Raw genomic sequence first — 16613 nt, 5'->3', positions numbered from 1 at the left:
AAACTCCCTGAATGACAAATCAGTCAGCCTTCGCGTCTGTTTGATTTGACTGACAGCTAAAACATGCACGTACACTTTTCCAAAGCCAACCATTACAGTAGGCCTGCGTCTAGGTTGACAATGTGAGGACATTTGGAGATGAAGGAAACACGCACCTGTTTAGGCGAGGTGCTGGCTAGCGGAGTGGAACACTTGGAAAAGAAAAGGACACACTCTAGGAGCTCAGATGCAATTTTGTAATAACCTAATAACCAACATTTCAACAGACAAGCTGTCTTCATCAGGGACAATGTGAGTGCAGCTCTAGAACTACGCTGTGAAGCGTACCACTACCACTCCTGACCTGTGTTACAGTGGCGGTCTACACTCTATACTTGATGCAATGTATTGACCCAAAAACGGCATAGTAGCAGCGCTGACCTACATTCCCTCCCCGTCTTGTGGAAGGGACCAGTGTGCTGCTACCACTAGCTGCTAACTGTATAATTGCATCAGTAGCCCCAGTGTATCAGCCTGTGATGTATGGTGTTGGCTATTGGACATGGCAGTGTATACACTGTATTTTACATAGCGTAAGATGTAATTCACTTAAAAAAGAGTGGACTGCTTACGGTGGATGTAGTAACAGAACATTGAATTCATGTCTATTTAGCCAAGGCTTTTATTCGGTTAACACAAATACACAGTGTGGCGCCACACAGGAATCAAACCTGAAGCTTTTGGAACAACAGTGTATACTAGGAAAGTACTAGCACAGAATCACATACGGTGCATGTTGTGTATTCTATTCAGAGTGGTGTTTAGATAAAGACCTGCCCTAGCTGGTCAGGGTTAGGAATGATCCTGCTGTCTCCTCTCTCTCTCTGTGTATCTCACTCTATCTCTCTCTCTGTGTATCTGACTCTCTCTGTATCTCACTCTCTCTCTCTCTGTATCTCACTCTCTCTGTGTATCTCACTCTTTCGATCTCTCTCTGTATCTCACTCTCTCTATCTCTCTGTATCTCACTCTCTCTATCTCTCTCTGTGTATCTCACTCTCTCTATCTCCCAGGGGGATATTCTACCAGGGGTACTACTGTTCCCATTGTGGGACTGGAGCGCACAAAGAGTGTCTAGAGTGCATCACCATCTGTAAAATAAGTAGGTTTCTCCTCCCTCTGCTTAACACTTATTCATTACAGTGGTACTACAGAGATATAAGAGGAACTTAAAGTGAAGTGTTACTGACCAGTCTCCCTAGATACAGACAGTTCTATGGAACATGCATAACTAGTGAGTTGTACCATTTCGGTGACCATCTGCTCTTTCTCTCTCACATTTTTTCAGATCCACTCGATACAGTGAGTGTTTCACCCTCCCTTATACATTCAGATGTATCACCTTTTGAAGAATGAAATCTATTGTTTTATGAATTAATGACCATTTTGTTGTTGTATTGATAACTGATTGATTCATCTGTTTGGTTGTGTAGAACATTAATACGATTAGCTCTTAGAGCTCCCTGATCTTGACACTGTTGCTGTGTTTATCCTTCCCCTTTCAGGAACCTGGACTACCGCCTTCAGGTAGGAATGCTGTTCATACAGGAAATCATATAGCACAGTGTAATTAATGTTAGTCAGTCAGGAATCCATACAATGTACAGTAGACGTTGATAAAGATTGCTCTCAAGCTGTCAAACTAACTTGAAGTTGGCTGGAATGTGGAGTAGCGCTACAGCTCTCTGCTGCCATCTAGTGGAAGACTACAATGCAAGAGCTGATTGAGTATACTAACACGAGTGATGGAAGTGTTGAAATGTTATATGGAGAATTCTGTGTAGTCTTAATAGCCCAAGTGAAGAGTGTTCAGTCTATCTAACTGTATGCATTTTATCTTGGCTTCAGGTCCTAAGATGGTGGCTGTGAGGAATTATCACGGGACGCCTGTTCCTCCAGGGAAGCCTCCACTCTCCTTCCAGACAGGCGACTTCATCGAGCTCCTGAAGGGGGAACCTGACACCACCTGGTGGGAGGTAAAATCCCTCCCTGACCCCTATAAATACTGACTATAGGTTACACATACACATTCTGATGAGCATGCCCAATGTGCTCCTACATCCAGGCATAGCAACACAGTTGTTGTATATCGACACCTAGTGTCTCTCTCTCCCAGGGAAAGCTTATCCAAACCCAGAAGAGTGGCTTCTTTCCTAACAGCTGTGTAAAGCCTTGTTTGGACCCCAAGGTAAAGGACCCCTCACATACACATTCACTCACTCATGACTCTATTTATGAAATCTCTAATGCTGATTTTGTGGTTGTCACCACAGCCTTTGTTCCAGTCCTTCCCCAGCCGGCAGTCCTCAAGGGAAACAGACTACTATGCATACCCATGGTACGACCCTTCACAGACATTTCAAAAGTTGTGATATTCAGTCTAGTTTGCAAGTACCCCTCTCCTCATTTCTCTGAAGTAAATAAATTGTATTACTGTGGTATTACTATGTTAGGGCAGTGTATTACTGCGTTAGGACAGTGTATTACTGCGTTAGGACAGTGTATTACTGTGTTAGGACAGTGTATTACTGTGTTAGGACAGCGTATTACTGTGTTAGGACAGCGTATTACTATGTTAGGACAGCGTATTACTATGTTAGGACAGCGTATTACTATGTTAGGACAGCGTATTACTATGTTAGGACAGCTTATTACTATGTTAGGACGGTGTATTACTATGTTAGGACGGCTTATTACTATGTTAGGACAGCGTATTACTATGTTAGGACAGCGTATTACTATGTTAGGACAGTGTATTACTACATTAGGACAGCGTATTACTACGTTAGGACAGCGTATTACTATGTTAGGACAGCGTATTACTATGTTAGGTCAGTGTACTACTATGTTAGGACAGTGTATTACTACGTTAGGACAGTGTATTACTATGTTAGGTCAGTGTATTACTATGTTAGGTCAGTGTACTACTATGTTAGGTCAGCGTACTACTATGTTAGGACAGCGTACTACTATGTTAGGACAGTGTATTACTATGTTAGGACAGCTTATTACTATGTTAGGACAGCTTATTACTATGTTAGGACAGCTTATTACTATGTTAGGACAGCATTACTATGTTAGGACAGCGTATTACTACGTTAGGACAGCTTATTACTACGTTAGGACAGCTTATTACTACATTAGGACAGCGTATTACTACGTTAGGACAGCGTATTACTATGTTAGGTCAGTGTACTACTATGTTAGGACAGCGTATTACTATGTTAGGACAGCTTATTACTATGTTAGGACAGCTTATTACTATGTTAGGACAGCTTATTACTATGTTAGGACAGCTTATTACTATGTTAGGACAGTGTATTACTATGTTAGGACAGCTTATTACTATGTTAGGACAGTGTATTACTATGTTAGGACAGCTTATTACTATGTTAGGGCAGTGTATTACTACGTTAGGACAGTGTATTACTATGTTAGGTCAGTGTACTACTATGTTAGGTCAGTGTACTACTATGTTAGGACAGTGTATTACTATGTTAGGACAGTGTATTACTATGTTAGGACAGTGTATTACTATGTTAGGACAGCTTATTACTATGTTAGGACAGTGTATTACTATGTATATTCTGAAGTCCATCAGTGACCTGTGTTCCCCCTCAACGTCCTGTCAGGTTTGCTGGCAACATGGAGCGGACACAGGCTGACAACCTGTTGAAGTCCCACAGCAGTGGGACATACCTGATCAGAGAGAGGACTGCTGAGGCAGAGAGGTTCGCCATCAGCATCAAGTTAGTGTTTACCCTAATTTACCCTAGCAAAGAAAAATCACAGAAGAAACCCCCCATCACTAACAAACCCCCCATTCCTTCACATACTTTATAGTGAAAGCCACGTTCATATCAAAATTGATATTTGTTGTGTACATTACCAGGAAGTTGTCATACAGTTTGTGATGCCATTGGAGTGAGTTAGACCATGCCCTGTGGACATGTGCAATTGTGTATGTCTCCACGTGCATCTGAGTGACTGGCTGCAACTGCAGCCAGGAGAGGGGAAATTAACATTTATTTTGTAGAGATTTTTATTAAGTAAACTATATTAGGCTTACACACAGTAATAATGAAAAGCTCCACACATGACATATTTCAAACCCAGAACTTCACTCCCATTCCTACCGGGAGCTGCAAGACCCACTGTAGTCCTGTTTCCGTGTCAACCTCTAATGCCCACGCTGTCAGCTCTAATGCCCACGCTGTCAGCTCTAATGCCCACGCTGTCAGCTCTAATGCCCACGCTGTCAGCTCTAATGCCCACGCTGTCAGCTCTAATGCCCACGCTGTCACCCTCTAATGCCCACGCTGTCACCTCTAATGCCCTCGCTGTCACCTCTAATGCCCTCGCTGTCACCTCTAATGCCCACGCTGTCAGCTCTAATGCCCACGCTGTCAGCTCTAATGCCCACGCTGTCAGCTCTAATGCCCACGCTGTCAGCTCTAATGCCCACGCTGTCAGCTCCCACCTCTGTGAGTACTGCGGTCACTGCAGTACTTTTGTCTCCAATAGGTTCAATGATGAAGTAAAGCACATTAAAGTCATTGAGAAAGACAGCTGGATCCACATCACTGAGGCTAAGAAGTTTGAGAGTCTACTGGTAAGAGAGTTTTCATCTATCAGTCACATAATGTCACATACCATTTGTAATGCTTATATGGTCAATGAATTTCTTTCTCTTGTGTTCTGTCTGACAGGAGTTGGTGGAGTACTATCAGTCTCATTCGCTGAAGGAGAGTTTCAAGCTGCTAGACACGACATTACGATATCCCTACAAATCTAGAGAACGGGGGCCGGCGTCGCGGGCCAGCACTCGCTCTCCAGGTGAGCCCATCCCTGGTGAGACTCCCTCCTCTCTCTTCCTCTTCTGTCTGCCATTACCACCGATGCACACATAGGAGACACCCCTGTTCAGTCAATCCATGCCTTCATCCAGAGTCTTCACTGCACAGAGTTAACTGAGAGGGGCAGGCTGCTGGTTTGTTTCTCCACCCGCCTCTCTCCTCCCAGAACAGGAAACACCCAGCCAGGCCAGTCACCCTGCAAGGCTCAGTCCCTCCCAGAGTCACCACCTCCCCTGACCCATGTAGCCAGCCAGAAGGAGGAAGGCTGGGGCTCCTGGCAGCTGTCTCAGGCCCTGGGCTGGCTGACTGGGTGTCAGGCCAGCTGAATGGGCTTTGTTGAACACCCTCAATCATTAGATGTATAATAAATGATTCTGCCCTGCTCTCTGCTCTGGCCAGACTCCCACACTGATCTGCCTTTGTTTGCTCCCTCTCCAGCCAGGCCCAAATGGCACCAACAACACATTTTCCCCCCTCCATCTTTCTGGTCAGCGTGTGGAAATGGATGGAGACAATGGGCTTGTTGATCTGTGTGTGTGGGTTGGAGGGGTTGGAAGGGGTGGAGTCTAGGGGAGAGAACAAGAGGATACAGCGCCTCTGGAGGATTGGACATTTGTCAGGGTTGGTTTTTCAGTGTGTGAGGCATGAGTATAGAATGGGAGTAGTGTTTTTTCTCTTGATTTAGGCTTGTTTTTCCATGGGGGACAAAGCCCTATGTATGTGGTGGCCACCTTGATCTCTGGCCAGCCATTGCATGTTCCCTAATGAGTTCTCTTTCTTTTCTTTTCTTTCTTTCTTCTCTCTTTCTTTCTTTTCTTCTCTTTCCCCTTTTCCCTCTTTCACTGACTGTCTCAGCAGCCATTGGTGCTTCCTACAACTTCTCCTTCCTCAGTCCTCAGGGTCTCAACTTCTCCTCCTCTCAGAGCTCAGCCCCCTTCTGGTCAGGTACTCTCTCCTCCTTCTCTTCAAGTCTTCTTCTTCTTCCCTCTGTCCTCTAGCAAGCAAGCCACCTCTCCTCTCCTCTCACATCCCTTTTCCTCCCATATTCGTTCGTAGCTGTCAAAGGTTCTCCTCTCGGTTGTCATGTGTCATCACTGTAGAAGCATGAGATTTTCACCCATTACATTGATAGGAGCATATATTGAGTGTGCGACTTTCTTTCTTAGTTGTTTTGTGTCGTTGATGTGCCATCATTGAAAAGGCATTGAACTAACAGCAGAGAACATTGCAGAGGCCCAACTTACTCTACGTACAGAGACTGGGGAACCTATAGTTTTATTACATGGACAGACTCCTCCTTTGTTGCAGGTCTATGGGATGGGGTAATCTAATGTATAGATCATGTATTTAACAGAGATCCTAATGCTTATTGTGTGATATTGATATTATCAACAGAGCAGATAAAAAGAGATGAAGAAAAAGATAGGTGTGTGTCTCTTTGCTGGAATACTTTGCCTTAGTTGTCATGGTGATGCCTTGAGGGCGTACAGGAGTGTGTTACTTTCTTTCTTTTATTGTGTCATCATTAGGTAGAGCATTGAATTAACTGATTTATTTAGAATATAAAACTGGGTCGAGGGGTAAAGAACCCATCTTAAGTTTCAAGTTTTAAGGTCACGTGCACAAGTACAGTGAAATACCTTTCTTGCAAGCTCCAAACCCAACAATGCAGTAATCAATAGCAATGTAGCACGAAAAATAACACAAGGTAGAACAAAAACACACAATAAATAAAATAAAAAAGAATGAAAAATCCTCATGCACAATCCTCTCCTCCAACCCTAATCTCCACTACTGTCTGTAAATGTTCTGCACTGTAGGATCTGTAAGTTACCTGTGGAACACCAATGTGTCTGCTCTCTCTGCACTGTTATCTCACTGACTCTGATGTCATTGTTGCAGTGTTCACACCGAGGGTGGTCAGCACAGCGGTGGCCAGGTACAATTTTGCAGCACGGGACATGAGGGAGCTGTCACTCAGAGAAGGAGACATTGTCAAGATCTACAGCAAGATCGGAGGAGACCAGGGCTGGTGGAAGGGAGAGGCCAATGGCAGGGTGAGTGAGAACCAATATAGCAGGGGCTTAAGATATGGTATTCATGTTATTACAATGTTGTTACTATAATAATTGCTGTGTGGTTACACAGGTAAGAGAGCAATGTAATGTAAAGTGTAACCTCAAAGTGAAGTCAGCAATGTTAACGCCTAATTCATCATTTTCCTCACTGAAATCTAGAAGCCTTTCTTTAGGCTACAGTATTAGATTATTATTTTTGTACTTTTTTTCTCCCCAATGTTGTGATTTTTGACAAGTTTCAGTTCTCATTGCTGTGTGTGTCTGACATTTTAGATTGGCTGGTTTCCTTCAACATATGTTGACGAAGAAGGAGTTCAGTGAGGTTCTGATGTCACCACGGCTCCTATCCAATCGCATCACACCTCGCTCCACAGTCCTCAGAAAGGACTAGTTGGTTTCCAGGGAAACACCATGTGGAATACTTTTTGCTGGATACTGATTTTGCAGTGAACAACGTTTCTATTCTGGTTTTCTTCCTACGCGTATGCATCGGCTTTGCTTATGTTGTTTTTTTGTAAGATCTTGTCCTGTTTGATCTCTGTGAGGAAAAACTGGATTCCAGTCTGTCTGCCTCAGGTTGTTCTGAGGGGGCTGACATGAACTGAGAAACATTGCAGAGAGAGGCCCAACATACTGTACGTACAGAGACTGGGGAACCTATAGTTTTATTACATGGATAGATCCTCCTTTGTTGCAGGTCTATGGGAGGGGGTAATATAATGTATAGATAATTTATTTAACAGAGATCCTAACAATTAATGTGTGATATGGATATTAGCAACACAGCAGAGAAAAAGAGATGAAGAAAAATACAGATTTGTGTCTCTTTGCTGGAAGATTTTGCCTTAGTTGTCATGGTGATGCCTTGAGGGCGTACAAGAGAGGTGGAAGGAGAAATGCCAGGATTAGTTTGTCTTGCACACACAGACACACTCACTTGCCCTGACCACTATAACATTATGGTGCCTTTGAAGTGTGGTTAATACTCACAGGATTCGTCAGTTATGGTCCATGGACCACCGCCAGCTTACAGTCGAGCTCTACCCATCCAACCTCTACTGCAGAGTGCACTATGGATGGAGAAGAAGAGGGAAGGGGGAGATGCAACATTTGGGACACAGCTCCAGTTCTTAACCCTCTGTTCGTTCATTCAACCCTCTTTTCAACTGAAGACAGACAGACAGTGCCCTCAGAAGCATTGCACTGGAGTTGGGGAACTGTTCCTGACGCAGCCAAAAAAGAACAGTGACTCACCGTGGGGTGTAATGGCAGGTAGAATGGGTGTACAGATAGAAGGTTCACATCAGTCTCAGCACTTTAAGTCTATGGGTACTCCTCACAATCAACAGGGGGCAAAAAGGGAAATTTAAGTCAGTCCAACACTCACCTAATGCACTGAAAATCTATCTTGGTGTTCAACGTTTTTGTTGGTTTTATTTTGTTTTATTTAGTAAAAGACCAAACTGTACTTGCTAAAAACTGGACCAACCGTAATTATTTTAAAGCCAAATGCAACTTATTTTTTATTAATGTCCGGATGAACTTTAACCTAGAGATTTTCATTATCAGTTTGTTTGTACCTTGCCTTATTTACAGATGGACACATGGTCCTGGGATTATAGGAAGTTTAAAATGTTGAAAATTCTCTGAATTTTCTTTTTGGTGCTGTGGTGTCAGGTGAAGTAATATGGCAGCTCCATGAATTACTCAGAATCAAAAAGTCAACATCATTATGATGATCTACCTGAAAATGATATGATGTCACAATATAAATATATCGAATGCAGTCATACACTTTCTAGCTCCAAGGGGAAACAGTGCACCAGATTTAATCTAGCCTACAGTGCAGAAAGCCACACTGGATCATTGACTGACCACATCCATGTAATCAGATGTTGAAGATAAAGATGGCTGCCATATTCTCTGGTTTCCTATCCCATCCCAGATCAGTTGTCAACCCCAAGTACCCACAATAATCGACTGACCAGATGATTCAAACAGTGACATTGGCTGAAAAACTAAGACTGATGTGGTGGAAGAGGAAAGAGTACTGTAGGTTTCTGATCGTATGTGACTATGTTGTGTGTATTCCCACTACTCCCAAACATAACTCCTGACACCTAGGATAGGAAGGGATGATTTTGGGTGGGAGTACATGTTGGCTAAGGGGGGGGGACTACTTAGTCGCTGTTTGTGTAGTGGAGAAAACTCATTGCATGTGTTATAGATATTTCAACTCCTATCAGTACTTCCTCAAAAAATAACTTAATAGTGTACATTTTTCTTTGAATGGTTGAGTATTTCCAAAATGTGGTCTATCATGAAATAAATATTTCTCTTTTTGCCTACATTTGATGTTACTGTTTCCATTTATGGAATTGTTTTATGAGTTACTTAATCTTTTATTGTTATTTTTTTCTAACAAAGCCTTGTAAAATATCTAGTACTTTCGAATATAAGGTGAACAAGATGGCGGCGACAAACATGGTCGCCCTGTTTCTAGCTCCTAGACAACTTTGCAGTATTTTTCTTGATGTTGTGGTGGTTGTTGTTATTTCGTACATTATTTGCTCAGAACGTTACTTGCATTATTACCTACAGCAAAAAAATATGTTTGGGATATTAGATTGGCGGTCACTCACCAGCATTTCAGGAGATGGCCGCAGTTTTACGGTCTCCTAACCAACTGTGCTATGTGTTTTTTTCACGATATTTGTAAAGTATTTTGTACATAATATTTCTGCAACCGTATCTTACGGCAGAAAAGAGCTTCTAGATATCAGGACAGCGATCACTCACCTCGGGTTAGACAAAGATTTTTTTTCAACAACAACAACAGCAGCAAGCAGGACTCACACGATATTCTCCAAACACCCCACAGGGCAGACTTCCCAATTATTCGCAGAAGGAAGCCACGCAGAGGAAAAAGAGCCGGATGCCTCGTCTGGACCCGCAGAAGGCAGCTAGGAAAGCTGCCGTTACCGTCAATATTACTCGCCAACGTGCAATCATTGGACAATAAACTAGACGAGGTACGATCACGAACATCCTACCAACGGGACATCAAAAACTGTAATATCCTATGTTTCACGGAATCGTGGCTGAATGACGACATGGATATTCAGCTAGCGGGATACACGCTGCACCGGCAGGATAGAACAGCACACTCCGGTAAGACGAGGGGGGGCGGTCTGTGCATATTTGTAAACAACAGCTGGTGCACGGAATCTAAGGAAGTCTCTAGATTTTGCTCGCCTGAAGTAGAGTACATTGTGATAAACTGCAGGCCACACCACTTGCCTAGAGAGTTCTCAGCTATACTTTTCGTGGCTATTTATTTACCACCACAGACAGATGCCGGCACTAAGACCGCACTCAGCCAGCTGTATAAGGAAATAAGCAAACAGGAAACCACTCGCCCAGAGGCGGCGCTCCTAGTGGCGGAGACTTTAATGCAGGGAAACTTAAATCAGTTCTACCAAATCTCTATCAACATGTTAAATGTGCAACCAGAGGGAAAACAATTCTAGATCACCTGTACTCCACACACAGAGACGCGTACAAAGCTCTCCCTCGCCCTCCATTTGGTAAATCCGACCACAACTCTATCCTACTGATTCCTGCTTACAAGCAAAAATTAAAGCAGGAAGCACCAGTGACTCGGTCTATAAAAAAATGGTCAGATGAAGCAGATGCTAAACTACCGGACTGTTTTGCTATCACAGACTGGAACATGTTCCGGGATTCTTCCGATGACATTGAGGAATACACCACATCAGTCACTGGCTTTATCAATAAGTGCATTGAGGACGTCATCCCCACAGTGACTGTACGTACATACCCCAACCAGAAGCCATGGATTACAGGCAACATTCGCACTGAGCTAAAGGGTAGAGCTGCCGCTTTCAAGGTGCGGGACTCTAACCCGAAAGCTTACAAGAAATCCCGCTATGCCCTGCGACGAACCATCAAACAGGCAAAGCGTCAATACAGGGCTAAGATTGAATCATACTACACCGGCTCCGACGCTCGTCGGATGTGGCAGGGCTTGCAAACTATACAGACTACAAAGGGAAGCACAGCCACGAGCTGCCCAGTGACACGAGCCTACCAGACGAGCTAAATCACTTCTATGCTCGCTTCGAGGCAAGCAACACTGAGGCATGCATGAGAGCATCAGCTGTTCCGGACGACTGTGTGATCATGCTCTCCATAGCCGACGTGAGTAAGACCTTTTAAACAGGTCAACATTCACAAGGCTGCGGGGCCAGATGGATTACCAGGACGTGTGCTCCGGGCATGTGCTGACCAACTGGCAGGTGTCTTCACTGACATTTTCAACATGTCCCTGATTGAGTCTGTAATACCAACATGCTTCAAGCAGACCACCATAGTCCCTGTGCCCAAGAACACAAAGGAACCCTGCCTAAATGACTACAGACTCGTAGCACTCACGTCCGTAGCCATGAACTGCTTTGAATGGCTGGTAATGGCTCACATCAACACCATTATCTCAGAAACCCTAAACCCCCTCCAATTTGCATACCGCCCAAACAGATCCACAGATGATGCAATCTCTGTTGCACTCCACACTGCCCTTTCCCACCTGGACAAAAGGAACACCTATGTGAGAATGCTATTCATTGACTACAGCTCAGCATTCAACACCATAGTACCCTCAAAGCTCATCACTAAGCTAAGGAACCTGGGACTAAACACCTCCCTCTACAACTGGATCCTGGACTTCCTGACGGGCCGCCCCCAGGTGGTGAGGGTAGGTAACAACATATCTGCCACGCTGATCCTCAACACTGGAGCTCCCCAGGGGAGCATGTCAGTCTCCTCCTGTACTCCCTGTTCACCCATGACTGCATGGCCAGGCATCACTCCAACACCATCATTAAGTTTGCTGACGACACAACAGTGGTAGGCCTGATCACCAACAACGACGAGACAGCCAATAGGGAGGAGGTCAGAGACCTGGCCGGGTGGTGCCAGAATAACAACCTATCCCTCAATGTAACCAAGACTAAGGAGATGATTGTGGACTACAGGAAAAGTAGCACCGAGCACATCCCCATTCTCATCGATGGGGCTGTAGTGGAGCAGGTTGAGAGCTTGAAATTCCTTGATGTCCACATCAACAACAAATTAGAATGGTCCAAACACACCAAGACAGTCGTGAAGAGGGCACGACAAAGCCTATTCCCCCTCAGGAAACTAAAAAGATTTGGCATGGGTCCTGAGATCCTCAAAAGGTTCTACAGCTGCAACATCGAGAGCATCCTGACTGGTTGCATCTCTGCCTGGTACGGCAATTGCTCGGCCTCTGACCGCAAGGCACTTCAGAGGGTAGTGCGTACGGCCCAGTACATCACTGGGGCCAGGCTTCCTGCCATCCAGGACCTCTACACCAGGCGGTGTCAGAGGAAGGCCCTGAAAATTGTCGAAGACCCCAGCCACCCCAGTCATAGACTGTTCTCTCTGCTACCGCATGGCAAGCGGTACCGGAGTGCCAAGTCTAGGAAAAAAAAGGCTTCTCAACAGTTTTTACCCCCAAGCCATAAGACTCCTGAACAGGTAACCAAATGGTTACCTGGACTGCATTGTTGCCCCCCCCCCACTCTCTGTTTATCTTATATGCATAGTCACTTTAACTATACATTCATGTACATACTACCTCAATTGGCCCGACCAACCAGTGCTCCCGCACATTGGCTAATCGGGCTATCTGCTATCTGTGTCCCACCACCTGCCAACCCCTCTTTTTACGCTACTGCTACTCTCTGTTCATCATATATGCATAGTCACTTTAACCATACCCATGCAAAGTCACTTTAACCATACCCACATGTACATAATACCTTAATAAGCCTGACTAACCAGTGTCTGTATATAGCCTTGCTACTCTTATTTTCAAATGTCTTTTTACAGTTGTTTTATTTCTTTACTTACACACACACACACACACACACACACACACACACACACACACACACACACACACACACACACACACACACACGCACTATTGGTTAGAGCCTGTAAGTAAGCATTTCACTGTAAGGTCTACACCTGCTGTATTCAGCGCACGTGACAAATAAACTTTGATTTGATTTGAAATGTGACTTTCCTGAATCTGATCCTTTTGTTTGAACTTTTGTTTGAACTGAAGGCAATTTTATTCATCCCAGCGGCTGCTCCAAGACGCTAATGCCGGAGAAGAGGAATTAAGGTCTGGTCTCCTAGTCAGACTCCAGAGGCTTGCATACTTCCATCACTTCCAAGTACTCTCTAGCCTTCAGTCCCTGGACAATAAAGTAGACAAGCTCAGGGCGAGGATCTCTGTCTGGAGAGACATCAGGGACCGTAACATACTCTGTTTTACGAAATCATGGCTCTCCGGATATACTGTCCCCATCCATTCAGAAAGTGGGGTTCTCCATCCATTGTGTGGACAGGAAGAAAGAATAAAGGATAATAAAGGAAATCTGAGGAAAATGCTACCAAAGTTCGATCAACACATCTCCCGTGCGACTCGCGTATCGAGATCACTGGACCATTGCTACACTCACTTCCGGGATGGCTACTAGGCCCTCCACCACCCTCCCTTTGGAAAATCTGATTGCCTCCATTTTGCTCCTCCCCTCCTATAAGCAAAAACTTAAACAGGATCTACCCGTGGTAAGGACTTTTCAACGTTGGTCTAACCAACGTTATGCTTCAAGATTGTTTTGATCACGCGGACTTTTAAATGTTCCGGGTTGTCTCTGAGAATAGTATTGACATACACAGACTCGGTGACGGAGTTCATCAGGAAGTGCATAGAGGATGTTATTCCCACTGTGACAATGACAATTTATAGATTTTGACTGTATGTTTTAGTTTATTGTAAAAAACAAAAAAAAGAAATATATATATATATATATATATATATATATATATATATATATATATATATATATATATATACACAGTTGAAGTCGGAAGTTTACATACACCTTTGCCAAATACATTTAAACTTTTTCCACAATTCCTGGCATTTAATCCTATTAAAAATTCCCTGTCTTAGGTCAGTTAGGATCACCACTTTATTTTAAAAAATTGAAATGTCAGAATAATAGTAGAGAGAATGATTTATTTCAGCTTTTCTTTCTTTCATCACATTCCCAGTGGGTCAGAAATGTACATACACTCAATTAGTATTTGGTTGCATTGCCTTTAAATTGTTTAACTTGGGCCAAATATTTCGGGTAGCGTTCCACAAGCTTCCCACAATAAGTTGGGTTAATTTTGGCCCATTCCTCCTGACAGAGCTGGTGTAACTGAGTCAGATTTGAAGGCCTCCTTGCTCGCATACGCTTTTTCAGTTCTGGCTTCAAATTTTCTATATCATCAGCTTTGTGATGGTCACTCCAATACCTTGACTTTGTTGTCCTTAAGCTATTTTGCCACAACTTTGGAGTATGCTTGGGGTTTGCGACCAAGCTTTAACTTCCTGACTGATGTCTTGAGATTTTGCTTCAATATATCCACATAATTTCCCTTCTCATGATGCCATCTATTTTGTGAAGTGCACCAGTCCCTCCTGCAGCAAAGCACCAACACAACATGATGCTGCCACCCCGTGCTTCACGGTCGGGATGGTGTTCTTCGGCTTGCAAGCCTCCCCCTTTTTCCTCCAAACATAACGATGGTCATTATGGCCAAACTGTTCTATTTTTGTTTCATCAGACCAGAGGACATTTCTCCAAAAAGTATGATCTTTGTCCCCATGTGCAGTTGCAAACCGAAGTCTAGTTTTTTATGGGGGTTTTGGAGCAGTGGCTTCTTCCTTGCTGAGCAGCCTTTCAGGTTATGTCGATATAGGACTCGTTTTACTGTGTATATAGATACTTTTGTACCTGTTTCCTCCAGCATCTTCACAAGGTCCTTTGCTGTTGTTCTGGGATTGATTGACACTTTTCGCACCAAAGTACGTTCATCTCTAGGAGACAGACGCGTGAGCGGTATGACGGCTGCGTGGTCCCATGGTGTTTATACTTGCGTACTATTGTTTGTACAGATGAATGTGGGACCTTCAGGTGTTTGGAAATTGCTCCCAAGGATGAAACAGACTTGTGGAGGTCTACAATTGTTTTTCTGAGGTCTTGACTGATTTCTTTTGATTTTCCCATGATGTCACGCAAAGAGGCACTGAGTTTGAAGGTAGGCCTTGAAATACATCCACAGTTACACCTCCAATTGACTCAAATGATGTCAATTAGCCTACCAGAAGCTTCTAAACCCATGACATCATTGTCTGGAATTTCCAAGCTGTTTAAAGGCACAATCAACTTAGTGTATGTAAACTTCTGACCCACTGGAATTGTGATACAGTGAATTATAAGTGAAATAATCTGTCTGTAAACAATTGTTGGAAAAATGACTTGTGTCATGCACAAAGTAGATGTCCTAACCGACTTGCCAAAACTATAGTTTGTTTATGAGAAATTTGTGGAGTGGTTGAAAAACGAGTTTTAATGACTCCAACCTAAGTGTATGTATACTTCCGACTTCAAAAATTTGAGGTCACTTAGAAATGTCCTTGTTTTTGAAAGAAAAGCCAATTTTCTGTCCATTAAAATAACATCAAATGATTCAGAAATACAGTGTAGACATTGTTAATGTTTTAAATGCCTACTGATTTTATTTATGGAATATCTACATAGGCGTACAGAGGCCCATTATCAGCAACCATCACTCCTGTTTTCCAATGGCATGTTGTGTTAGCTAATCCAAGTTTATCATTTTAAAGGCTAATTGATCATTAGAAAACCCTTTTGCAATTATGTTAGCACAGCTGAAAACTGTTGTTCTGATTAAAGAAGCAATAAAACTGGCCATCTTTAGACTAGTTGAGTATCTGGAGCATCAGCATTTGTGGATTTGATTACAGGCTCAAAATGGCCAGAAATAAACTCGTCAGAAATAAACTCGTCAGTCTGAAACTCGTCAGTCTATTCTTGTTCTAAGAAATGAAGGCTATTCCGTGTAAGAAATTGCCAAGAAACTGAAGATCTCGTACAACGCTGTGTACTACTCCCTTCACAGAACAGCGCAAACTGGCTCTAACCAGAATAGAAAGAGGAGTGGGAGGCCCCGGTGCACAACTGAGCAAGAGGACAAGTACATTAGAGTGTCTAGTTTGAGAAACAGATGCCTCACAAGTCCTCAACTGGCAGCTTCATTAAATAGTACCCGCAAAACACCAGTCTCAACATCAACAGTGAAGAGGCAACTCTGGGATGCTGGCCTTCTAGGCAGAGTTCCTCTGTCCAGTGTCTGTGTTATTTTGCCCATCTTAATCTTCTCTTTTTATTGGCCAGTCTGAGATATGGCTTTTTCTTTGCAACTCTGCCTAGAAGGCCAGCATCCCGGAGTCGCCTCTTTACTGTAACCCCAAACTTTAGAACGGTAGTGTATATATAAAAAATATAGAACTTATCCAAACCAAAAACCGTGGATAGATAGCAGCATTTGCGCAAAACTGAAAGCGCGAACCACCGTATTTCACCATGGAAAGGTGACTGGAAACATGGACATTTTCAAACAGATCAGCTATGTCCTCCATAAGGCAATCAAGGAGGCAAAACAACAG

The 16613-nt window shown here is 43.5% G+C and overlaps 1 protein-coding gene across 10 annotated transcripts in view; it reads left to right on the top strand.

The window, feature by feature from the left end:
• LOC106565324 (guanine nucleotide exchange factor VAV2) overlaps window positions 1-9323 on the top strand; it is a 216728-nt gene extending 207405 nt beyond the window's left edge. For 6 of the 10 annotated variants that reach the window (XM_082955327.1, XM_082955328.1, XM_045690551.2 and 3 more), the window contains 12 exons: window positions 1053-1141; window positions 1328-1341; window positions 1545-1566; window positions 1888-2015; window positions 2156-2227; window positions 2313-2377; window positions 3672-3788; window positions 4564-4651; window positions 4749-4875; window positions 5751-5840; window positions 6798-6952; window positions 7247-9323. In XM_082955327.1, the coding sequence (XP_082811453.1) occupies window positions 1053-1141; window positions 1328-1341; window positions 1545-1566; window positions 1888-2015; window positions 2156-2227; window positions 2313-2377; window positions 3672-3788; window positions 4564-4651; window positions 4749-4875; window positions 5751-5840; window positions 6798-6952; window positions 7247-7294 (1015 nt within the window). In that variant the 3' untranslated portion in view covers window positions 7295-9323. Of the gene's footprint in view, window positions 1-1052; window positions 1142-1327; window positions 1342-1544; window positions 1567-1887; window positions 2016-2155; window positions 2228-2312; window positions 2378-3671; window positions 3789-4563; window positions 4652-4748; window positions 4891-5750; window positions 5841-6797; window positions 6953-7246 lie in introns of all 10 variants that reach the window. The other 4 variants (XM_014132355.3, XM_014132380.3, XM_082955330.1 and 1 more) reach the window with 3 other exon arrangements.
• The last annotated feature ends 7290 nt before the right edge of the window (window positions 9324-16613 follow it).

Source organism: Salmo salar, chromosome 01 (assembly GCF_965601325.2).
Source record: "Salmo salar chromosome 01, fSalSal1, whole genome shotgun sequence".
Taxonomy (NCBI): Eukaryota; Metazoa; Chordata; class Actinopteri; order Salmoniformes; family Salmonidae; genus Salmo; species Salmo salar.
The sequence above is the reverse complement of the archived record's forward strand: the minus strand, read 5'-3'. Positions and strand labels throughout refer to the sequence as shown.